The sequence below is a fragment of the Hypanus sabinus genome, chromosome 4, assembly GCF_030144855.1.
Source record: "Hypanus sabinus isolate sHypSab1 chromosome 4, sHypSab1.hap1, whole genome shotgun sequence".
In the NCBI taxonomy this organism is placed as follows: domain Eukaryota; kingdom Metazoa; phylum Chordata; class Chondrichthyes; order Myliobatiformes; family Dasyatidae; genus Hypanus; species Hypanus sabinus.
Window position 1 is genome coordinate 49,849,286 of NC_082709.1, and position 26,284 is coordinate 49,875,569.

At 37.7% G+C, this 26,284-nt stretch overlaps 1 protein-coding gene across 1 annotated transcript in view; it reads left to right on the top strand.

The window, feature by feature from the left end:
• Nucleotides 1–26,284, top strand: part of LOC132392746 (microtubule-associated protein 2-like) — a 286,090-nt gene that overhangs the window by 212,687 nt on the left and 47,119 nt on the right. The window contains exons 5-6 of the mRNA XM_059967050.1: nucleotides 13,481–13,525; nucleotides 20,269–20,385. Of these exons, the coding sequence (XP_059823033.1) occupies nucleotides 13,481–13,525; nucleotides 20,269–20,385 (162 nt within the window). The remainder of the gene's footprint in view (nucleotides 1–13,480; nucleotides 13,526–20,268; nucleotides 20,386–26,284) is intronic.

The window sequence follows — 26,284 nt, forward strand, 5'->3', positions numbered from 1 at the left end:
CAGACCTATTCTCTTCCTAGTTACCATTTTGTTGGTCATATATTATACTTACAAAATCTCTTAGTATTCTCCTTTACCTTACCTGTCATGTACCCTTTTTGTCCTTTGAATTTCCTTAAGTGTATTCCTGCTATGGCAACTCTAACACCTGTGTAGTGCTTGTTTTATCTTGTGTGACTGGTCACCGCACTCTATGAGAAAACTGAAATTACATAGTACTACACTAGGTGCCAGTAGGCTATCAGAAGCTCTAGATACTGAAGGAAGCAGTAAATAAAAAACACACACTTCTGGAAGTAAGTTTGGTTTATAAAAAAAACAAGATACACAAAATATTTACATAAAAATTCAAAATTCCAACTTTCTGTTGAGGTTCCAAATCTGAGATATCAACAAAAAACAAATTCCTGTTTAGTTAGAATCAGTGATATTCATAAGAATAACCTTTGTTATTCTAATTTCTCTTAACTAATTAGATCTAGTGTTATTCCCCATATAAAGTTTACAGACTAACCTTTCCTTTTTTTTCCTTAGTTAGAAAACCCATTGAATTCCTATTCTTAAGTATTCTGGTTAACTTCAGTTTCAGTTTTAATCAGTATGTCTACAAATTGAAATTCAAATTCATAAATTATATATCTATAAAGCTTAACTCCTTTCATGACAATTCTCCAACATCACAACTTTTAAACAAAGTAAATCTCATTCAGTAACTTATCAAAGTCTTTGCAAAAATAATCAGTTCTTACAGAAAATCAAATTCAGATTCTTCAAATGAGAGTCAATTCACAATACCTACACAAATAAAAACTGATCAACTCCCTTGGTGTGATAAACAGAACTAACTCCCAGTTACTCGGTAAAGATTTTTGACACGTGTCTCTGCTGATATTGTCTCATTATATCTGCTATTTGTTATAGCTGTAGCTTCAATAGATACTATCGTCTCTCCTCCAAAGGTTTTCACGCTAAAGTTTTCAAGTAAGTAGGGTAGAGATGCTCACTACTAATTCCACTTTTAACAGTTTGTTATCTTTAGTTTCTAATAGTTTTGCTGCTTTTCTTTCGCTTTCCTGCACTTTCTCCCCCCCAAGTTCTTTTTTAAAAATTCGGTAAACCTCATTTTCATCCCTCCACAGGTGGAGTTTTCTAACATTACATCATTGGGTTTAATTAACTTGGGTTGCACAACACTATTATTCTTATCTGGAATCTCCATATGTATTTGCTCCTCTAATTACTGGGAACTATTGGGAATCTGTTGTACAATCCCATCAAGGTGATTACCTCCTCCTTATTTCTAAGTTCTACCTATATGGTCTCACTGGTCAATCCCTCAGGAATATCCTTTCTAGGTGCTACTGTGATGTCCCCCCAGTCTAAACCTCAAATACTCCTCACTTACCACCATCTCTGTCACGGCTGTACCATTTGTAATTTTGAATAGAGTTGATGGACTTACCCTTCCTTCAACCACGATTCTATAATATCAACAACATAACAATTCCATGCCTATCCATGCCCTGAGCTCATCTACCTCAGCTATATGCATTAAAATAAATGCAGTTTACCCCATCAGACCTTCTTTGCACCCTGGCCCCGTACTTTCTGTTCTGCTGACTCGACCTCTCACTTTAATTTCTACAATTATCTCAGCTTCGTCATCTTCTGCACAGTGTCCAGACGAGTTTCAACATGCCTGAAAAGCAATATTAAATCACCTTTCTAGGATATTGGCCCCTGCTTCAGTTCAGGTGTAACTTGTCCATTTTGTACAGGACACATCTGCCTCAGGATATCACTACTCCATGAACTTGAATCCCCTCTGCACCAACTCCCTGGCCACATATTCATCTGCCCTATCTTACTGTTCCTACCCTCACTTGTGTGTGGTACAGTGAGTAATCTAAACATTACCACCATTGCGATTTTGCTTCTTACCCTTCTATCTAACTTCCCACATTCATACTGCAAGGTGTCACACCCTTTTTCTACTGATGTTGTGGTCCCATTGAGTACAATTGTGGTCCCACTGCTTTGTCAAACAGCTTGTGAATGTTCTGCAACTGCTTGGAAATATCTTTGACCCTGGCATCAAGGAAACATATCATTCTGGGCTCTCATTCATGCCTAAAGAATCTTCTGTCTGCTCCTTTATTGACTGTCTTATCATTACAGCTTTTCTTGACTCCACCCCCCCCCCCCCCCACTACTGAACATCCAAATTAGATGTTCGTGCCACATACTTGGCTGCTGCTGTTCTCGTCTGATAGGCTGACCTACTAATGGTATCCAAAACAGTATACTTGTAACTGAAGGGAAAATCCACCAAAACCTACATTTGGTTTAATATTCAGTGAAAACTACAAGGAATTTGTTCATTAAATTTATTTTTGTTTGAATTTACTACAGGCCCCATTCCATGAAAATTTCAGAGCTCAAAACCTTTGGCCATCTGCTGTTTGGGTGAGAGACGTAAGCTCCTTGCCTGCTTTTGTTTTCAATCCTACCAAGGGCAACATAACCCCAAAATCCCTTCCACATCGACAACCTTTAAATTTGTGCTGCTGCTGCTCCATTTCTGGTGCCTTGCGTGTTGCTGTTTTATGCCCTTAATCACTGTACCTTCAAATTGCTTCTCTGAATGACTCTTGGCCTCCTTTCCAGACATCCAGACACCCTCCTTGTAAACTGAACAAACTAAGTACATTTCAGAGGAGAAACAAGCTAACTAGAATTACATTAAACAGATTCTGTGTCTTTATTAAGGCACAAATATTTTGAAATGTTATGCCCTTTAATTCACTCCCCGAAAGAGTAGTCGAAACAGATGAGATTGTAATTTTTAATTATAATTGGAAAAGGGAAAACAGTATCATTATAGGTAACGTGGGTTCCTTCTGTGCTGCCTGATTCATTGAGCATTCAGTGGTGATTTGTTAATTAGGAATAAGTAAACTATTGGATGTTGTCCTCACACTCTTGCTGCTGTGTTACATTTAAGTCAGTTCTGCCTCTGTTTCTATGACAACAGTTTGCTGCATGTATTGCACATTCTTGACACAGCTATGCTAGAAGAAGAAAGCATACTTGGGCAGGCTCATTAATATTCGGGGTTTCATTGTCTGACTTAGGATAACCCAGATTCTGGTCTTAGTGGAATTGCCCATTACAGTGACATCCTTGTGAGTTTCATCAGATTCTTTCTGCCTGTATGGGGTCTGTGGTTTAAAGAAACCCAATGTCTTAAACTGTAGTGACAACAACGTAAGTAAGATGCTTTTATCGGCTTTGTACGGGATCCTTTTGTTGCTTAAACATCATTATTGCTGCAAGGATGAAAATAAAAATGAAAAGGTATTTTAGAAACATTACTCATATGTAAAAAAATCTACTTATTTACTGTCTGTAGTTAGGGTTATTAAATATGTCATATTTATTTAAAATAAATTGATTTTTAAAATTTGCTTTGAATTTATTCTGGCTCCTTTTTCTAAAAACTAAACCATGCTTCACCCTTTGCTTTGTTATAAATACAAATATCTTTTTGGTACATACTGTTTTACTTAGTAGAAAACTGCCGATACGCATCTTGTATGAAAGAACATGTACTATACAAGTTGAATAATTAGTAAAGATAAAAATCATTAGATCTTTTAACGATGAAATCATTGTGACTTATCATGTCTATTCTGTAACTAATGTAGATTAAAATTATCCATTTCAATGCTATCTCTTAACTCTTTCCTTTCATAAATTCCTCCCTAAAATTTTGGTTAAATTCCTTTAAAAATGAAAGATTTCAAAATACGGTTTAATCTTTGAATAACATTGAAGCACCAACTCTTCATTAGCTTCCCAAAGATTCTTTTGTTACATAATTTTGTGCAAATAAATGTGCAGAAATATGAGGCTTAATTGAAAATGTTCCTTAAAAATAAAATTACTCTTGTATGTTAATTTTCAATACATTTTTCTGGTAATGTACAAGGTACAAATAAAACCATGATTGAGGTATATATGTGGTAATTTCTTTGTTTTCTTGGTCCAAAATGGTAATTTTTAAGATTTTATTTTCCTTGTGACAATATGGTCTATAACATAATTTCAATGTTTGCCTTTTCTTGTAGCTTTTCAAATGAGTTTAAAAAGATAGATCTCTATTTAACACCTTAATCTTTACAATGGTAGCTAACAGACATACATTTAAATATGAAGCCAATTGTTTTTTGATGATGTGGTGAAGATTTCAAAGAAGAAATCCAATATGATCAAAATTATAGAAATTTCCCATTGGTTGTGGTTTCCAGTACAAGACAAATATTTTTCGTTGATAGTGTTTGATGCCAGGGAATATTACCATCCACGAATCAAATTGATTCAGAGCCCATTTTATCCTTACTTCAGAGGAATTAATTAAGGTGCATAATTTTATGTGGTAAGTGAGCCAAGGTATTTTTAGTGGTGTTCTACAGTGCTCATTTCATTGAAGTTACTTTTTCTTTAGCTTAACATTTTTTAAATTACATTTTGAGTTAACCAGCTTCCTTTCAATTTAAGTATCACAGAACAACAAGTGAATTGTTTGGAAACAGTGTAAAGCATTTAACAAATAATATATCCCTGAAAAGTATTAGTTTAATATAGATTAACAATTATTGCATATACTTCTATCAAGGGTGACATAGAATTTTTAATATACACCATGTGTTCTAAATTTCAGTGCATGTAATTGTGTTCTTGTTTGAAGCATTTCAAAGAAAGAAGCCTTTCTGATACTGTAATTGCAATTTTGCCACAATAGATTAAAATGAAACTGTTAATAAGATTTATCTGTTAACATGTTACTTTAAGTAATGCACTTTTTCAAAACATGGTTGCCACTAGCTTTAAAATGCTGCGGCACCAGTAAAAATACTCTCTCTATACTGTCGAGTAGGGAGTTCCAAGACTTAGACAATGAACGATAGGTAAGAAGGGCGACATGGTGGCATAGCTGAAGTCATCAGAGTTTGAAGTTCAATGCCGGCGCTGTCTGTAAGGAGTGTGTGCATTCTCCCCATGGCTGCATGGGTTTTCTCCAAGTGCTTCAATTTCCTCCCACAGTCCAAAGATGTACTAGTTAGTAGGCTAATTGCTCATTGTAAGTTGTCCTATCATTAGGGTTGGGTTAAACGGGTGGGTTGCTGGGTGGCATGGTTCATTGAGCGAGAAGGGCCTGTTCCACACTTTATCTCTAAATAAATAAATATAGATGATGTGCAACTTGGATTGGTGATTTTCCTTTGTGTCCCTTGCCCTCCTTGCAGGTTATGCAGGAGATGCTGTTGTAGTAGCCACGGTTAGTAATTGCAATCCATTTTGTACACTGTGCTCACTGCAACCACTGTAATCTGCTGATAAGGCAAATGAATATTGAGTGTGGTGGGTGAGCTTCCAATCAAGCTGGCTGCTTTGTTCCAGATGGTGTTGAGTTGCTGAAGCTGTACATGTGCACGTAACTGGAGAGCATCCATCACCCTGTACTTGCTGCAGGATGCCCAGCCTGTTTACATGATGAATCCAAATAATTTCTGGTCAACGGTGACATCCAGAAATTGGTTTGTTCGGGACACAGCAATGATAGTATTATTGAACATCAAGATGAATTGGTCAGAATGGCTGGCACTTTATGGCATGAATGCTATTTGCCACATATCATCCTGCGACTGAACATTGTCTAGATCTTGCTGCATGCCATAATGGACTGCTTCATTGCTGAGGAGTTGCAACTGAAATTGAGTATTTTACAATCATTAGTCGACATCCCTACTCTGGCCTTCGAATAGAAGGAAGGTCATTAAATGAAGCAGCTGAAGATGGAAACACAAGAAACTGAAGAGGATAGAATCTGGAGCAACACACAAAATGCTGTAGCAACTTGACCTCTATGGAGGGAAATGGATAGGCGACATTTTGGGTTGAGACTCTTCAACCGGACTCACAAGGTGGTTGTGCGTAGGAAATAGTGCTGAGGAACTCCTGAAGTAATGTTCTGAGGCTGAGATGATAGAGCTCCAGCAATCAAAGCATCCTTTTTGGGGTAAGGCATGACTCCAACTGTTGGAATATTTTTCCTCTTGATGCTGTCAATTTTCCCAGTGTGCCTTGATACTCCACACTATCAAATATTCATTCTTACCCTGCCTCAAGAATTCACTCTTTGGCTCTTGTTTGGGTGATGACTGTGATGAGGTTTTGTGCTGAGTTGTCTTGACGATACCCAGGGTGGTATTGTCAGCAAATTATGATGGCATCACCTGTGAGCCCTTCCATCACTTTGGTGATGGTTGAATGTATTTTGGGTATATTAACGTATAGTGATTGGATTTGCCATGCATTTTGTGAACAGAACACCTCTATAAGTTTCCCATCAGTGAATTTGCTAACACAGAAGTCAGATCAAAAATTGGCCTTTAATTTAGATAAAACTCTACTCTTTTGCAGCAGTAACTTAGAATGAGTTTGCTGATTCTTCACTCCTGACCAGGTTCCATGCTATAGCTTTACACAGGGGTCAATAAAGTTATGGGCATGTTCTTCTGTTGAAAGCATAGTATGTTGATGTAAAATTTGCTGCCACTCATGCTGCATTTACACTATGTCATTGTGAGCGGGAAAAAAAGCTTCAGGTTACTACTAATCAATATTAATAATGTTCCCTGAAATGAAGTACTATAGTCTTCACTGTAAACAGAATGTCTTTGTTTTGTTTTTTCCTAAGGAAATTTGTTTCTTCTCTGTTGATCTGATTGAGCAGCTTAAGTGCATATTTTCCTGGAGAGAATTTGTAAATAAGTTTGTATTTGACTAAAGGGCAAAGCATCTTGGGTATCTAGGTAATCTATATCACGTGCATGAGAAGCCACTTAGATTTGAAAAGCAAGCATGATTCTGTTAGTTGAGGACATGGATATGGCATAGTGAATGTTGTTTATTTTAGGAAGATCTTGGAGCTTAGTAGTGATTTGGACAGAAATCTTGGAATTTGGTATGATTGGAGGGATGGAATGTCTTACTGAAAAGTGAATATAAAGATTACATTCCCACCAGGCCAGAAGACACACATACAGACATTTTTAGTAAGTTTTCAATTTAATTTATTATGAGTCCCACTAACGTATCTTGTTTCAATATAGTCTAAGTCAGGAATAAGCCCCACCAATGAAAGAGGTGGAAAAAAAGAGCCTTTGATACCTGATTAAACTCTGAGAGGCTGAATTGCCTACTTCATTTTCTGATTCTTAAGTATTTTTAATTGTGGAAAAACATCAAAATGACTAAAGTAGAAGAATAAAGCCAAATGACCTTTTTAAGACATAGTCCTAGAGCACTACAACACAGAAATAGGCCCTTCAGTCCATCTAGTTCATACTAAGCCATTATTCTGCCAAGTCCCATTATCCCACACTATAGTCCACCTTACCCCTCCCATCTACGTACTTACCCAAAGCTTCTTTCAACTGTTCAATCAAACCTGCATCCAACACTTACGCAGGCAGCTCATTCCACACTTGTGCCCACAATCTGAGTGAAAAAGTTCACCCTCAGGTTCCCTTTAAATATTTCACTTTTCACCCTTAACTGTGACCTCTAGTTCTAATATCATCCAAGCCCAAAGAAGAAAGCCTGTTTGCATTTATACTCTCTATATCCCCTATAATTTTATCAGTCTCTATCAAATCTCCTGTCATTTGACCACACTGCAGGGGAAAAGATCCTAATGTATTCAACCTTTCCCTATATAACTCAGAGGCTCAAATTCCAGCAACATCCTTGTAATTTTTTTTCTGTACACTTTCAATCTTATTGGTGTATTTAGGTAGTTGACTAGAATTGCACAGTATTCTAAATTTTGCCTAACCAACATTTTATACAATTTTAATTTAACATCCCAACTCCTCTATTCAGTACTTTCATTTATGAACATCAATGCGCCAAGAGCACTCTTTACAACTCTATCTACCTGTGACTGTCTACTTTTATTTACCTTTTCCACTTGGGTCCCAAACGGCATTCAAATAGACCCTTTTTTGATACACTATTTATGGCTGTTATTTTGCTGAGGAGCCTAATACAAAGTGTTTCTGGACTCTTGGCTAATTATTGCTGAGTCCTGCCACAGGACTTACTGCTGAATGCAGCAGGGAAGTGGCAGTTCAGATCTGCCCAGAGCTACAGTTCCGTGCGCAGATTGTAGTGTCTTATTGAGCAAAAGTATGATCCTAGCCATCGAATTTCAATTAAAAAATTAAAATTCAGACAGCTGAAGATTTGAAAAAAAAACACATTTCACTAAATTCAATTAATACAAAGAAAAAAAGATAATCTCTCTCACAGTTGTGCTGAAATTAATGAGCTCACTGTATCTCTGCCAGTTCTAACTTAGATTCGGCTCAGGAGATAGACTCTCCTCGAAAGCCACAGGAATTTCATGTTCGGTTATTTGATAAACAAGTTGGTGATGTTTGGGGGCAGTCAGATGAATTCTACCGCAGAGTCACTATTGAGTTCATACTACATTATTTTCAAGGGCATCTAGAACTACCTGTCCTTGGTGAGTAGGAGTGATAGCAGGAGGGGAAAGGAAGTATATTTATTCCTCAAAGCAATACATTTAATACTCACCATGGAGATGTGCCCCATCCCCTCATTGGTAGAATTAATGGTGGTGCCAATATAATTGAATAAATAGGGACAGAGGGACAACAGTGTGACCTCTCATCTACCGTGTTCTTATGGAAACCTGATTTTGATTTGCAGTGTTTTGATTTTGATTGCTGTTTTAATAGCAATTGCAAAACTCTTGCCTTACTACATTTCAATGTATGGTCATCAACCTAAGGTCACTGGCTTGTTGCTTCTCAAAAGGCATTAGTGCTGGTTTTCAGGCAATTTCCCATCACAATTATTTTAGAAATAAGGATATTCTAACAATAATAACTGTGGGTCTTGGTACAAAGTTTAAAATAATTTAGCCACCTCACTGGCCATTGTCGAGTGTACTTTCAATGTCTAGTTCACTAGTTTAAGAATGACAATTGATTTGATGACAGCACTATATGACTGGAATAATTATGTAAATCCAGTTTAATTCATAACACATTACACAAGTGTATATTCCATATTTTGGTTAACAGAAACAGGGAAGATATATCAGAGAATAATTTTTATTGTGTACCTATAAGCCTTCATTGCCTTGTCCTTTCCTCATCGATAGTAGCCTATTTCAGTCACACATCCAGACGATAGTGTGATCTTGACTTGGGGAGTGTATGTCAGATCTAATTTCTAATATGATTTCTGATGAAGTGTAGTCTTTCAATAAAGAAATCACTAGTTGGCCACAAGAAATAGAAACTGCAGGAGGTATTGAGCTAATTCTGAAATGTCAACTTTGCTTTTCAATTCCGAAGCATCCAAAAATTCATGAGTGTTAGCCTTGAATGTATCCAGTGGCTAAACATCCCCAGATATCTGTAACCTTTTGTTTAAAGAAATTTTCCCTAAATCACTCCTACTGTATTTAGATAAGCATGCAGGAAGAGCCTTCTCCCTTTAGAAAAAAAAAGATACATGACATGTTGCAAGTGGCAGTAATATTGCTCATGACTAGATATTATTCGAATACTGATTTTCAACTGTTTGCACTTCTCTGCTCCTCTCAGCATTTAACAACTGGTTTGACAGTGAGATCAATCACATAAAAGAATACCTATTCATATTTCTTAAATCCTGAATATTGTGTGAAAGGCTGTTTACAGTTCTCTACCTCCTCAAGCATTTATCAAATGGTTTAACAGTGAGATCAATCACAGAAAAGAGATTCTGTTCATATTTTTAAAATTGATTTTTTTTGTGAATTTTGGTATCAGAAGTCTTGTTGCCATCGGTGAAAAATGCATTTGTATCTGTTCTGCAAAGTCACCAATGTGTCAAATATAGTTTATTTATTTCTGTCTTTAGCACAATTGGTTAGATGTGGTGTTTCTTAGATTTATTTGAAAAGAACAATCACTGTAATTATTCTTTATAGTCATGTACATTTTTTAATTGATTAAAAAAAATGATCCATTGAATTCCAGTTGAACTGATGAAACACAACAGAACAGAATCTAATGTGCAAACAGCTTGGTTATTGCAGCATAAACTGAAATTGTTCTTCTCTATTAATAAAGCTAGGCAGAGGGCATGGGGTGATTCTGTTAGTAGAAAATGAAATCATATCCTTTGAAAGAGGTGATAAAGAATCGGAAGATACAGAATCCTTGTGAATAGAGATTAAAGTCAAGTCGCTTTTATTGTCATTTCAACCATTACTGCTGGTACGGTACACAGTAAAAGCAAAACAATGTTCCCCCAGGACCATGATGCTACCTGAAACAACACAAAACTACACTACACTACATGAAGCAGAACAAAACTACATTAGACTTCAGACCTACATGAGACTACATAAAGTGTACAAAACAGTACAATAATTAATAAACAAGACAATAGACACAGTAAAGGGAAATTACAAAATAATAATAAATGATGTAAATGTAAATAATATTTTAGCAGGAATTGAGAAAGAAATTAGCAAAAATTGCAAAGGGAGTGGAATGGTGTTCAGTTGAGTGTGTGTGTAAGTTGGTGTCAGACTGGACTCTGGGAATTGAGGAGTCTAATGGCTTGGGGGAAGAAATTGCTAAACAGACTGGTTGTGAGAGCCCCAATGCTTTGGTACCTTTTGCCAGATGGCAGGAGGGAAAAGGTTTGTATAAGGGGTGCATAGGGTCCTTCACAATGCTGTTAGCTTTGCGGATGCAGCATGTGGTGTAAATGTCTGTAATGGCAGGAAGAGAGACCCCGATGATCTTCTCAGCTGACCTCACTATCTGCTGCAGGGTCTTATGATCTGAGACGGTGCAATTTCCGAACCAGGCAGTGATGCAGCTGCTCAGGATACTCTGGATACATCCTCTGTAGAATGTGGTGAGAAAAAATGGTGAAGAGTAAAAAGATGCTGATGGAAGTTGTATAGGGACCTTGAAGGATGTGAGATATAAATTTCAATGGGAAATAGAAAAAGGCACATAACAAGGGCAAAGTTACGATAGTCTTGAAGGATTTCAATATGCAGGTCGATTGGGGAAATCAGGTTGCAGCTGGATCACAAGCACGGCAATTTGTGGAATGCCTACGAGAGGGCTTTTTAGAGTAGCTTGTAGTTGAACTCACTATGGGAAATGTGATTTTGGATTGTGTGTTGTGTAATGAACCAGATTTGACTAGGGAGCTGAAACTAAAAGAGCCCTTAGGAGGCAGAGATTGTAATATGTTAGAATTCACCCTGCAATTTGAGAGGGAGAAGCTATCAGTATTACAGTGGAGTAAAGGGAATTAGAGGCATAAAATAGGAGCTGGCCAAAATTGATTGGAAGGGGACAACTAGCATGGATACCTGCAGAACAGTAATGACTTGAGTTTCTCGAGGCAATTTGGAAGTCACAGGATAGAGAAAAACCAAAAGGACAGAAAAGATGAAATATGAAGGTAAGCTAGCCAATAACATAAAATAGGATGCCAAAAACTTTGTGTAGATATAGAGTAAAAGAAAGCTGAGAGTGGAATTTGGACCACTGGAAAATGATGCTGGAGTGGTAGTAATGGAGGACAAAGAAATAACGGATGAATTTAATTAATTATTTTGTGTCAGTCTTCACTGTGGAAGACACTAACAGTATGCCAGATATTCGATAGTGTTGTGACAGAAGTGTAGTTGCTATTACAAGGAGAAGGAGCTTGGGAAGCTGAAATGTCTGAAGGTAGATCCGTCACCTGGACCAGATGGACTACATATCAAGGTTCTAAAAGGCATGGCTGAAGAGACTGTGGAGCCATTAGTACTAATCTTTCAAGAATCATTAGATTCTGGAATGGTTCTTGAGGACTGAAAAATTGTAAATGTCACTCCACTTTTTAGGAATTGAGAGAGGCAAAAGAAAGGAGATTATAGACCAGTTAGCAAGACTTCAGTGGTTGGGAAGATGTTGGAGTCCATTGTTAAGGATGAGTTTTCAGGGTACTTAGAGACACTTGATAAAGTAGGCCAAAGGCAGTATAGTTTTCTTAAGAGGAAATCTTGCCTTACAGATCTGTTAGAACTCTTTGAAGAAAGAATAGGTATGATAGACAGAGGTCAGTCAGTGGATGTTGTTTACTTCGATTTTCAGTGAAATTCATAGCCATGGACAGCTGTGGAGGTCAAGTTACTGGGTATACTTAAAGCACAGGTTGATGTTGCGAAATAGAGAGAAAATTTTTAAAAACTGAGGCGTAAAGGGACTTAGGAGTCCTTGTGCAGTATTCCCTAAAGTTAACTCGCAGGTTTAGTCTGTGGTGAGGAAGGCAAATATGATGTGAGCATTTTTTCAGAAGGACCAGAGTGTAAAAGCAAGGATGTAATGTTGAGACTTTATAAGCCACTGGTGAAGTCTCACTTGGTGTATTGTGAGTAATTTTGGGCTACTTATCTTAGAAATGATGTGCTGAAACTGGAGAGTGTTAAAAGCAGATTCATGAAAATTATTCCAGGATTGAATGGCTTGTCATATGAATGGTGTATGATGACTCTGGGCCTGTATTCACTAGAATTCAGAAGAATAAGGGCTGATGTCATTGAAAGCTTTCAAATGATAAAAGGCCTTGATACAGTGGATATGGAGAGGACGATTCCTATGATGAGAGGGCCTAAGACTACAGGTCACATCCTCAGAAAAGAAGGCTGTCCTTTTAGAATGGAGATGAGGACGACTTTCTTTCAGCCAGAGAATGGTGATTCTGTGGAATTTGTTGCCATGAGCAGCTGTGCAGGCCAATTCTGTAGATTTAAGGTAGAGATTGATACAATCTTTAATGGTCAGGGCATGAAGGTATACAGAGAGAAGGCAGAAGATTGGGGCTGAGGGGAAAATTGGATCAGCCATGATGAACTGGCAGGGGAGACTCAATGGGCCAAATGGCTTAATTCTGCTTTTGTATCTTCTGGCCTTAATCTGCCATGACTGTTGTTCCAGTGTATCATACGTTATGACAAATTATAAAAAGTAATTAGTCCTCGACTTGAAATCGACTCTAGGTATTACATTGTGATCTTTCTATTCAAATGTATTAATAGTATTTAACTCAGAAAATTGATAACTGTAAGAGTAGAAAATGCCAAGGTTCTCATAACCCATTTTCCGATTTTCATGCATTTATTTGACATATACTTTGTCCCAGTGCTCTGTGTATTTTTTGTCAGGCAAATTACTTGGCTTTCATCTTACCAAGAGTTGTTGTAATCACATTTCACATGTAGTATTTAACTTCTATTCTCAAGCTGATGTCTATGTGCCTTAAACTGATTCTGTCTTTTTTTCTCCCCTTGTCTACCTTTCTGTTTACTTTCTTGCAGTGTCTGAAAGAACATCTGACAGTAAATCGGTTCCTGCAACAGAAGGTACAATTTCTGACTTGCATTATGTTCATAATCAGATGTACAGATACATTGTACAAGTTTTTTTTAAAAGTTCAAGTTCACACTGTTTGGTACTTCATCCACTAATTATTACTTAATGTATTGTTTCATCCTTAAAAAACAAATAGATCATTTTGTATGCCAAGTTATAGGACTGATCTCATTGTAGTCAACATTGGTTTGTCATTTCTCCGTGAAGCAAATTTGGGTCATGGCAAATAGTGTGTTTCACATAACTCTCTGTGACCTCAGTTGCAGAATAGAGTAGGCCATTAGTTCATGTGAATCAGTTCTGTTCTCCTGGAGAAGACAAATTCTTCCCCCTTTGTGATGGGCAGAGTTTTACCCAGGATAAGTCTCAGGAGGCCAAAGAATAAAATTGTCAGAAGCATTGAGTTTTTGCCGCATAGAAGAGTTGAAGATGCAAAGGAATGTTGCAAAGGAAGGGATGAAGGCTTTTTGTAATGGTTCGGATCTGAGGATTGATGCTCAACTGCAAATTGGGTTGAGCACTCACAATATTTAGTTCAGTTTCAGAGAGTTAAGAAGAAGGTGCTTGGGAAAATGAAATGTAGATTAGTCAACTGGACCAGGTGCATTCCTAATGATCTTTCAAGAAACACTAGATTCTGAAATGGTTGCTGAAGATATGTCACTCCACTCTTTAAGAAGGGAGGGAGGCAGTAGAAAGGAAATTATAGGCCAGTTACCCTGACTTCAGTGGGTGGGAAGATGTTGGAGTCCATTATTAAAGATGAGGTTTCAGAGTACTTGAAGGCACGTGGTAAACTACACCAAAGTCAACATGCTTTCCTTAAGGGAAAATCTTGCCTGACAAATCTGTTGGAATTCTTTGAAGAAATTACAGGCATGATAGACAAAGGTAAGTAAGTGGATGTTGTTTACTTGGATTTTCAGAAGTCCTTTGACAAGGTGACACACATGAGGCTGATGAACAAGATAAGAGCACATGGTATTACAGGAAAGATACTAGCATGGATAGAAAATTGGCTGACTGCCAGGAGGCAAAGACTGGAAATAAAGGGGGCTTTTTCTGGTTGGCTGCTGCAGACTAGTGGTGTTCCACAGGGATTGGTGTTTGGACTACTTATTTTCATGTTGTGTGTCAACGATTTGCATGACAAAATTGATGGCTTTGTTTCCTATAACATGTGAGTCTAGGACCAGAGGGCACAGCCTCAGAATAGAGAAATGTTCATTTAAGAGGAGAAAAATTCTTTAGTCAAACGATAGTGCATTCGTGGAATTCATTGCCACAGACAGCTGTGGAGGCCACTTTATTCGGTATATTTAAAGTGAAAGTTAATAGGTTCTTGATTAGTCAGGATGTCAAAGGATACGAGGAGAAGGGAGAAGAATGGAGTTGAGAGGAATAATAAATCAGCCAAATGGAATGGCAGAGCAGGTTCAATGGGCCAAATGGCCTAATTCTACTCCTGTGTTTTATGCTGTGATGGTCTTAAACCTAGCTCAGTGTTCATTTGGGTTTGGCTGGAGCCAGGTTAGATATCATTGGTTGTCTTTGAGTTTATTTAAAGGCAATCTATGCTTAACTTAATCTACTGTTGATTATGCAGTCATTTAGTTAAGAGATATTAATAACAGTCAAAGGTGATAGTGGATGAATAGAGGAGGTCATGCTGAATGATTTGGCAGACAAATTGACTTTTTTATGCCCTTTCGGATGATGAATATGAGGAACAACGTGCAAGTGAGAAAAGATATGAGCTGAGTGACTCGGTGATTGAAACATGAATCTTTTACAACAAAGTCCAGACAATTATTTACGTGCAGGTTTGTCCTCTTTGAATATTGTGATCGATTTGAATGGCCTGTATTTAGTGCTGTTCCGTTAAATCTACACCCCAAGGTCAATAGTTACCAGTGCTCTTAGAACTGTGGTGAACTGCATATACCTGTCTGGACACGTCCTTCTGGTGACTGCTCCTGTGGCTCCTCCCACAGACCCCTGTATAAAGGCGATTGGATGCACTGCTCCTCCCTCAGTCTCCAGGATGTTGTGTGGTGGTCTCTTGCTACTAATCGTGGTTTCTTGCAGCTAATAAAAGCCTATCATTTGCCTCCTGTCTCCGAGAGTTATTGATGGTGCATCAAGAACCTAGCTTTAAATAATATGGAGATCAACATGTGATCTCCATATTTACACATCATTATGCCTGAGGAGCCTAAACCTTAAACATTTCAATTTCATGCCAATATATTTGATGGTAAATCTATATTTGTGCACAATCTATTGGACATTATATGATCTGATTTTTAAAAAATTACCCTTTTGAAAATGGGATCTCGGATAACTGAACACAGTGTGGGGTAGTGGGTATGATCTGGCTCACCACTATGCTTTTTATTTGAATAGTGTTAGTTAACATTGTGATTACTTTGTCCATACAATTCAGATTTAATTCTTCTTACAGTCAAAGACACAGCACGGAAACGGGTCCTTCAGCTTGAGTCCATGCCGGCCATAAATTACCCATTTAAAATAATCCTAAACAACTCTAATCTTATGTTACTCTCCCCACATTATTATCAACTCTTCCCCAGGTTCTACCATTGACCTACACACTAGGGTCAATTTACATTGGGCAATTAAGCTACCGACTTGCGCATCCTTGACGTGAGAGGAAACTAGAGCACCCAGAGAGAACCCACGTGGACACAGAAGGAATGTGTGAACTCACACAGCTAGTAACCTCTATCAGGACTGACGCAGGTCGCTGGCACTACAAGGCAAAGCCTTTATTAACTGGACAACTCTGCTGTTCTTTGATATTTAACAGTCCTGTCAATTCAGATTGCAACTTCAGTACAGCTTTGAAATTTTGCACCAACACCCTTTTTTCATATTTGCATAGATTTAAATGATTGACCTCTGTCCTCACTAATAATTGATACTCAGGTGAAAATAAGGCACTGAAGAGTACAGTTAATGTTAAGTCCATTACTGATTTTTTTAGGTTGTTTACCTTAGTTGTTGCAAAGAAATCAACAGAAGACAAAACACCATGCTTGAGTCACTGTTAAAACCCCTGAAACTGCATGCATACTGTGGTAGTTAATTTAATGCAGTTCATATAATTTAGAGAATGTGAATCAAATCTCAACATGAAGTACAAGAGTGTTAAATCACTATAAAATAAATACAGCTGAAGATAACATGCTATTATCATTAAAAGTGATGATTATGGTAAAGGTATCACTGTTTTTCCCTGGAAGGAACATGCTATCCTTAACAGTTCAGTTGAGTTGTAGAGTTCTTTGAGGTAGCCTGGCAAACCATTCATTGGAAAGGGTGAGTAATTGATACTTGTTAGATTTGCCTGCAGGGTGTACATTTCAGAATTAAGTTAAAAATTCTCCCATTCATCTGTTCTTCTTCATCTCCTCCTCCTCCCTTGTGTGAACTTTTTTTGAACCCCAAAGGTGAAATGAAAAAGCCAAGTAAGATGTTTTTAATTGATTGGTTTTCAGTCCAGTACTTTATACACTGGCCAATTGGTGTCCATTAGCAAGGTTAAGTTATTATCACCAGTGGTAATGCGATATTGCTAATAGATCACTGATGGTATCGAGTCTGTCGTCCTGTGTTGTTATAGAGTATTTCTCATTTGAACAGCTTCTTTCTTAAAGTATGGCGCAGAGTGGTGATATGGAGTGAGTAGCGTTGATGTTTTGCCTTGTGTTTTTGCAGCCATGCATATACATAAAACATTACAATGCAGTGCAGGCCCTTCAGCCCATGATATTGTACTTGCCTTTTAACCTACTCTAAGGTCAATGTAGCCCTTCCCTCTTACATAGTCCTCCATTTTTGATCATCCCTGTGCAGTGAGTTAAGTCTATATATCTGCAGTTAAAACAAGGAAGAAGAGAGGAAAATAGTACTTGCTACAAACACTGGCAGCAGTCAGTTTCAAGAGTATTAGTAAAAACACAGGAAAAGCTTGCCTGTGCTTTGCTGAGCAACCAACACCACTGGAGGAAAGAAGGTCGCTCTTTGTGCAACCATTTTAATGAAGCCGCCTGAGTGAACCCTGCTATACATGTAAAGCAAGGCTATAATACTGGTAAGATGTTCTTCACTAGAGATGGAACTGAATTCCAGATAAACATGACTGCAATGAATATGCTTGCTTTAACAAGTGTGGGTTTGAAAAAGAATCACCAATACTTCATTGTGTATGATATCTTTAGGCAACCAAAGAATGAAGTACTGATTTATTAGCATTTATTTTGATAAGATGGGAAACATAAAACAATCTTCCAATTTTATCTCTGAATTACCTTCAGGCTTAATATTTGCTTTTTTTTCTCTTTGCTTTTCAGTTGCTTTTTAATCCTTTTCTCATGTTCCATGTTCTCTTTTTTTGCATTTGTTTCTCCATTATACTTGTTCATTTTATTTAAAACCTTTTAGTAACTATTTGACTAATTCCATGCTGTTGATGCTGAGATCGTTGTCATGCAAGAGGAGTGAAATGAATTACCAGAAATTACGGCACTGACAAAACATTAAATTATTAGCTTACTGTTAATGTGTTAACACTGCAGATTACTGTGTAATTGATAGGATCCAAGGTGAAAAATCAATTTGCACCTTGGACTCCATGAGTACCACATAGATGAATCCATTTTAACCAATGCTATTCATCATTTGTTTCATATTTCTTAATATTTACACTTGTAATTCTTCAGACCCTGTATCACTGAGCATGGAATAATCGAATATTGCACAGAAAAATATTATTCAGTGTATAAAGTCTTAACCAGTAGAGTATCCAGTCAGTTCTGTTTTCCTGCTCATCCCTAGAGCCTCCATATTGTTTTCCCTCAAATGTTTATCCATTCGTTGACTCTATTTCTCTTATCATTGCAGACAGTAAGTTTCAAATCTTAACTGCTATCTTTGAACCATAGAACACTACAGCACAGTGCAGGCCCTTCAGCCCTTCATGTTGTGCTGACCCATATAATCCTTAATAAGAAAGTACTAAACCCACACTACCCCATAACCCTCCATTTTTCTTTCATCCATGTGCCTGTCCAAGAGGCTCTTAAATACCCCTAATGTATTAGCCTCCCACCATCCCTGGCAAGTCATTCCAGGGACTCACAACCCTCTGTGTAAAAAAAATAAAAAATAAATAAATAAATTACCCCTGATGTCTCCCCTAAACTTCCCTCCCTTCATTTTGTACATATACCCTCTGGTGTTGGCTATTGGTGCCCTGGGAAACAGGTATTGACTATCCACCCTATCTATGCCTCTCATAATCTTGTAGACCTCTATCAAGTCCCCTCTCATTCTTCTACACTCCAAAGAGAAAAGTCCCAGCTCTGCTAACCTTGCTTCATATGACTTGTTCTTCAAACCAGGCAACATCCTGGTAAATCTCCTCTGCACCCTCTCCATAGCTTCCACATCCTTCCTTTAATGAGGTGACGAGTATTGAACACAATACTCTAAGTGCGGTCTCACCAGAGATTTGTAGAGTTGCAACATGACCTCTCTACTCTTGAACTCAATCCCCCTAATAATGAAGCCTAGCATCCCACAGGCCTTCTTAACTACCTTATCAACCTGTGCAGCGACCTTGAGGGATGTATGGATTTGAACCCCAAGGTCACTTTGTTCATCCACACTCTTAAGCAACCAACCACTAATCCTGTACTCAGTCTTCTGGTTTGTCCTTCCAAAATGCATCACCTCACACGTGTCCAGATTGAACTCCGCTCTGTTCCTGCATAAACATTTTTCCTCGCATCTCCCTAAAACGCAGAACTTTAAATCAGTGTTCTTCTACTTAGTTTTCTTAGGATTGGATAAATCATGCTTAGTGATTTATTGATGTTTTTTATATTACAAACCCTAGATTAAAATACATTTAGGTTTTTTTAAAATCTTATTTTTTATCAAAGGAACTTTTTTTGCTGCACTTTCATAGTAATCAAATCTGTGCTCTAATAATCCCTTTGTATATTTCTAATTTTGACCTCAATCCTAACTGCCAATTTTTTCTGCGCTTTACCCAGTCACTGCATTGAAATTTGGAAGGTAAACATGATTTTTGTTCAGTTGTAATGGAGTGAACAGCTGTACTACAATGTAAGCCACCCTGTTGTATTATAAAATCATTATGAAATAGTTGTCCTGACTAACTATGAAATACGATACAGATTTAGCAAAATATCAAGAAAGGTGAGCAATATGTTTCTTTCCTACACTGGTTAGCCTAGCAAGATCCCAGGATGGTATCGACATATGTTTAAATATCTCACTTCAATGCAGTTCATATTTGAATAGTAACATATGGGTAGTCAAGATTAAGGGAAGTTCCAACTTGGCAACTCAACGTAATTGCATCTCAGCAAAAATAAAATCACATCTGTGGACTATTTCTGCACAATACAGTGGGAGTGTAGTGATTCATTAAAATGAATGGAGTAATGCTTTGGAATAATAATTTTCCTAAACCGTGTATCAACCCTTAAAGTAAGAATGTGTATAATTCAAATACTGAAAATGCATTGTATATAAAACACATTTCTTTGTCAAGTACATTTTTGACATCTTTGTATTAAGTTCCTTTTCCTTTCTTGTTCATTTTAATTTGGAGTTTCAAGTTCCAAGAACAAATTTGCTCCCTTTCAGAAATTGACCTGTTTTTCTTGTATCTATTTAGCAGAAGTGATCTCTGCTAGAATTGTGCAGGAAGTCACAGCTGAAGCAGTGGCAGTGCTTAAAGGAGAACAAATAGAAGATACCGTACTGAGAGACCAGCCAAAGCAGCCTTCTGCAGGTAAGTGAGGTGACCTTGACGGTACCAGTAAAACTTCGGTAATTCAGCATTCTTGCAGACTAGTGGATCTTCTGAATTACTTGATGTTCCAACTATTAATACCCCAACAGTTTTATTTTACTTTTTTATCATGTTAAACTTTAGTAGTATAGTAAATGTTTCAATAAAGCTTGTGAGTTTAGAAAACTGAATTTAGAGAAAGGGAAAAGGAACTTGGCAAATTTCAGGTTGTAAATTTCACCTTGTGATTTACAACCTACTCCCAAATCTACTCGCATTCTGAATGAAAGTGGCCTGAACCATCAGGATTTCCAAGAAATTGGATTCTGGATTATTGGAGTTGGAGTCTGCCTGGATTATTTAATCCAGCATTATGCTGCTGCCAGGACTTCATGAATAATAAATGTTTATTATTATAAAGTGCTGGCTTAGATAGTTTCATGATGTATCCAAAATAGGACTGAAAAATCTGAAAAATTGGTGATATTCCAGGTTTTCCTGTATTATCTACGGGATCTTCTCTTTGGAGAAATAAGTGGCTCTAACCATATACAATACATGTATATTAAATAATTTGACACTTAATTAAAAATACTCAGTAAGTTGCAAGTTATTTAATATGCATGTGTATTTTATATAGTTAGTGCCACTTATTTGATTTGAAATATTACCAGACCATGATTAGACTGCTGTGCTGGAATATGCTGTGTTCTACACAAGAAACATGAGCAGATGTTCACCATTTGGAATTCTAACCCTGCTCTGCCTTTCATCTAGATCGAGACTGATCTTGTTTCTCAGCTCTACTTTTCTGCACTATCTTCATATCTCTTTGTCTCCTTAATATCCAGAAATCTAAGAATCTTTGGAATAATTCTCTCTAGAGTGCAGATTTCCAAAACTTTACCACACTTCAAGGAAAGAAATTTCTCCACACTCAATAAGCTTAATCAGAATTAATTACCCTGGTTCTCAACTCCACAGCCAGAGGGCAATTCTTCACTGCATCTACACCAGGGGTTCCTAACTTTTCTTTTAATGCTCTGGACCCCGACTTATTAACCAAGGGGTTCATGGACCACGGGTTGGGAACCCATGATCTAGACTGTCAATCCCAAAAGAATTTTGTACGTTTTGGTAAGATCTCCTTTAAAAATATAGGCCTCGTCTAGTTAAATTCTCCTAGTGCAGCAAATCCAATATACCTAGAGCCAGTCTAATGAATCTAGAGGTGGAAGCTGATGCAATATTAGTGATTAAGTCATTTAGACTGACACAAAAACATGTGGAGAATGGGCAGATATCAATCCTACACAGGCAGGTGGGATTGGTTTTATTTGGAATCATGTTCATTACAGACACTGTGGGCCAAAGGACATGTTCCTGAGCTGTGCTGTTTTATATTCATACTGATCCCTCTATTATAATTATACTCTTTTTTTAGATTGGGGACAGTCTATGCATGATAGTCTTATAGCTCTATAGCACAGACAAGCCTTTGTGCCCATCCAGTCTGTGCCAATTCTCACCAAGGTGCCCATGTAATTGCATTTAAATACCTGCATACTGTACATGAGCTCAAAACTTGCACTAATCCAGGCCGTCAAGCCATTTGTCTTCTCAGTTCTTGATGCATCTGCATGTTGACATTTAATCATTTCTATTCAAGGACACTTAGGTTCATTCTACTGTAAATATTGCCAAACTCTCATCAAAAAATTTCATTTTTCTGTTTTGTCCACCAAAATGATTACTTTCATAGTTTATTATATTATTTAGCATCTGCTTTATTCATAGCCACTTAGTTTATCTGTTTTCCCTTAGACCCTTTTTATATCCTCCTCCCTATTTACAATTCACTTAGTTTTGTATCATTTTCAACTTCACATTTGGTTCCTTCAGGCAAACTGTTTGCATGGATTGTCAATTTAAAAACTATTCCTGTAGTACAGCACTTGGCACAGTTTCTCTTTGCTCTCTGTCCAATAACCAGCTCTCAGGCCATGCAAGTCCATCACTCCCAACTCTTTATGCTCTAACATTGTTGATCAGCCTTCTTTGTGGGTTGTCACTGAGTATCTTCTGCAAATCAGAACATAGAATGTTAGTGCATAGAGACTGACTCTATAGATCACAATGTTGTGGCAAACTAAATTATTTAGTAATCAAATGGCAAATTAAACTAATCTCTTATGCCTACATAATGTTCATATCCTTCCATTTTTCTGAAATTCATGTCTATCTAAGTACCTTTTTAAAAACCTCCAAGGTATCTGCACCTACCAACATGCCAGGGTGGTGTATACCAGGCACCCATCTCACACTGTTTTAAAAAAAACTTACTCACACATCCCTTTTGAAATTTCCCTGTGTCATCTTAAATGCATGCGCTCTGGTATTAGGCATTACAACTTGGGAGAGAAAGATACAGTCAACCTGCTGTATCTGTTCCTCTCATAATCTTATAAACCTCTATCGGATCTCCCCCCAGCCTCCAAAGCTCCAGAGAAAACAGCTCAAGTTTGTCCAGCCTCTCGTTATAGCACATGCCCTCTAATCCAGGCACGTGTTGGTAAACACGAGGAAATCTGCAGATGCTGGAAATTCAAACAACAACACACACAAAATGCTGGTAGAACACAGCAGGCCAGGCAGCATCTTTAGGGAGAAGCGCTGTCGACGTTTCGGGCCGAGACCCTTCGTCAGGACTAACCGAAAGGAAAGATAGTAAGAGATTTGAAAGTAGTGGGGGGAGGGGGAAATGCAAAATGATAGGAGAAGACCAGAGGGGGTGGGATGAAGCTAAAAGCTGGAAAGGTGATTGGCGAAAGTGATACAGGGCTGGAGAATGGACAGGATCATGGGACGGGAGGCCTCAGGAGAAAGAAAGGGGGGGGGGGAAGCACCAGAGGGAGATGGAGAAGAGGCAAACAACTAAATATGTCAGGGATGGGGTAAGAAGGGGAGGAGGGGCATTAACGGAAGTTAGAGAAGTCAATGTTCATGCCATCAGGTTGGAGGCTACCTAGCCGGTATATAAGATGTTGTTCCTCCAACCTGAGTTTGGATTCATTTTGACAGTAGAGGAGGCCATGGATAGATAAGTTAATTGGTTATAGTAAGATGCCCCATGATTAGACCAGGGTAAGTCAGGGCTTATATCACACTGGTCAGATTTGGGCTTGCCCAAAAACAGTTGTTCCCAATTACAGTACTGTGCAGAAGTCTTAGGCACCCTAGATTTTTAATATGGTTTCAGACGGTATGGCCTCCACAGAGCCCTGATCTCAACATCATTGAGGCTGTCTGGGATTACCCGGAGAGACAAGCAAACAAGGCAGTGAATGTCTACAGAAGAACAGTGGCAAGTTCTCCAAGATGCTTGGAACAACCTGCCAGCTGATTTTCTTATAAAACTGCGAGACTGTGTACCAAAGAATTGATGCAATTTTAAAGGCAAACGGTGGTCACACCAAATTTTGGTTGCATTTAGGGTTTTTTTTGCTATTTGTTACTCTTTATAGTAATTTTTTGATTATTTAGAAACTTTTCATTTCATTATTTTTGAAAGCATCTTCGCTTTACAAAATTTTTTGCATGAACCTGAGTTTTGCATAGTACTGTATTTCTCCCTAGTTCCTGCTTAATGCTCTTGTAGTTTGCTCTGCTTCAATTTAATACTCTCCCGCAATGTGCGTCTTTGTCCTTAGCTATAGCTATCCTAAAGCTTAAGGACTTGTGTCCGTCACTACCTGCCCACTGAAAGGTTGAATTCAAATATACCTTAGTCTACAGTTTATCTATCTCAATGGTCAGATTCTCTAATATCTCATATACAATAAACAGACATGATTTTATATATATATATATTTTATGCTCAGTCCTCCTATTCCATTGATCAATTTACAATGATGTTAATTAACACAAGCAAAAGTTCAATTTGCACTGGTAATCTGAAATACAGAATTCAGGGAATATTGACCATAAGTTTGAGAAGTCCTCAAACTGAAAGCCTCAATGATTATCTTACAACGTGTTCCATATCCAATGAATATTTCCAACATAATCTGTTATAATTTAACTGATTTCTTATTAGCAGTACTGATGCTTTTGAAGTCCCTTTTTGCATTTTACTTTAAACAGTTAAAATTTATTTTTATTTAAAAATAACATGGTGCTTTAGCCAGCAGCTCATCCTCCCAGTGACTCCCTTTTCTATGTCCCAATAAAGGTCTTTTGGATTTGAGAAAATGTGAGGATGTGAACTTGCTTGTACTATATTTATATGTAAACCCGCTTGGTGGCAAATTGATTAGATACAGGAGTCTGATCTTTTGCTGCTTTAGCCCATCCATTCAAGGTCTGACAAGTTGTGCATTCAGAAAAGCTCTTCTGCATTCTACTGTTGTAACGTGATTATTTAAGTTATTGTTGCCTTCCAGTCCACTTCAACGTGTCTGGCCATTCTCCTCTGACTTCTCTCATTATCAAGGCATTTTCCAACACAGATATGCAGCCAACTGGATTTTTTCTTAATTTTTCACACATTCTCTGCAAACTCTACAGACTGTTGTATGAGAAAGTCCCAAGAGATGAACAGTTTCTGAGATACCAAATCACCCTGTCTGGCACCAACAATCATTTCACAATCAAAGTCACTTAGATTATATTTCTTCCCTATTCTGATGTTTAGTCTGAACAACAACTGAACCCCTTGACTTGCATGTTTTTATAGATTGAGTTGCTACCACATGATAGACTGATTAGACATTTGCATTTAAAAGCAGGTGTACAAGTGTACCTATTAAAGTGGCCTCTGAGTGTAGGGCTTCTAGGTGGAGTTGGATTGGATTGGTGTGGGTGAGGGAGTGGTGGGACCTACTACCCTCGGAGCTTAGGTGACTGAGGGATGATCTCATGGAGGCACGTAAAATCATGAAGGGTGTAAATAGGGTGAGGCCTCTTTCCAGTGTTGATGAATTGGAAACTAAAGCTATAGTTTTAGGTTAGAAGTTTACTAAGACTTCTGTGGGTCAGCTTTTTTACAGACACATGATATCTGAAGTAGGTACATTAGATATATTTATGCAGATATGTGGATAACAAGGGAATATTGTTCAAGAGCTGGGAAATGAGATAACCTTGAATATACATTGTGGTCAACATGGACAAGTAAGGGCTGAAGGGCCATTCTCCATGTTGAACAGCTCTATGACTACATGATTACATTTACCTTATTTACCTACAATGTAGGAAGAAGCTATTTCATTCCATTCAATCTATGCTAGTTCACACAGCTGTCCCATTTCCCACTAATTTCCCCGTAACCTGTTCTGTAAACATTATATCAATTTCAAAGGTTCACTTACTCCTCAGATTATTTACAGTGACCAATTAACATGTCAGCACATCTTTTGGATGTGGGAGGAAACTCGAGCACCTGGTAGAAACCCACTCAGACACAGAAAGAAGTACACCCAAGCAGTACTATAGGACAGGATTGAATTCAAGCTGGACAGCACTAATGATCAGAGTTCAAAATAAATTTAAATCAAAGTACATATTTGTCACCATATACAACCCTGAAATTCATTTTCTTATAGGCATTTGCAGTAGCTACAAGAAGCACAATAGAATTAATGAAAGACTGTCCCAATAGGATGGAAAACAATCAATGTGAAAAAAAAATCTGTGCAAATACAAAATGATACCAAAAACAATAATAATAATATTAATAAATAGGCATTAAATATTGGGAAAAAAAGTTGTAGAGTCCTTGAAAGTTTGTGGGGACAGTTTGGTGATGGGGCAAATGAAGTTAACCCCTCTGGTTCAAGAGCCTAATGGTTGAGAAGTTGTAACTGTTCCTGAACCACTACAGAGAAACCAAAGGATGCGT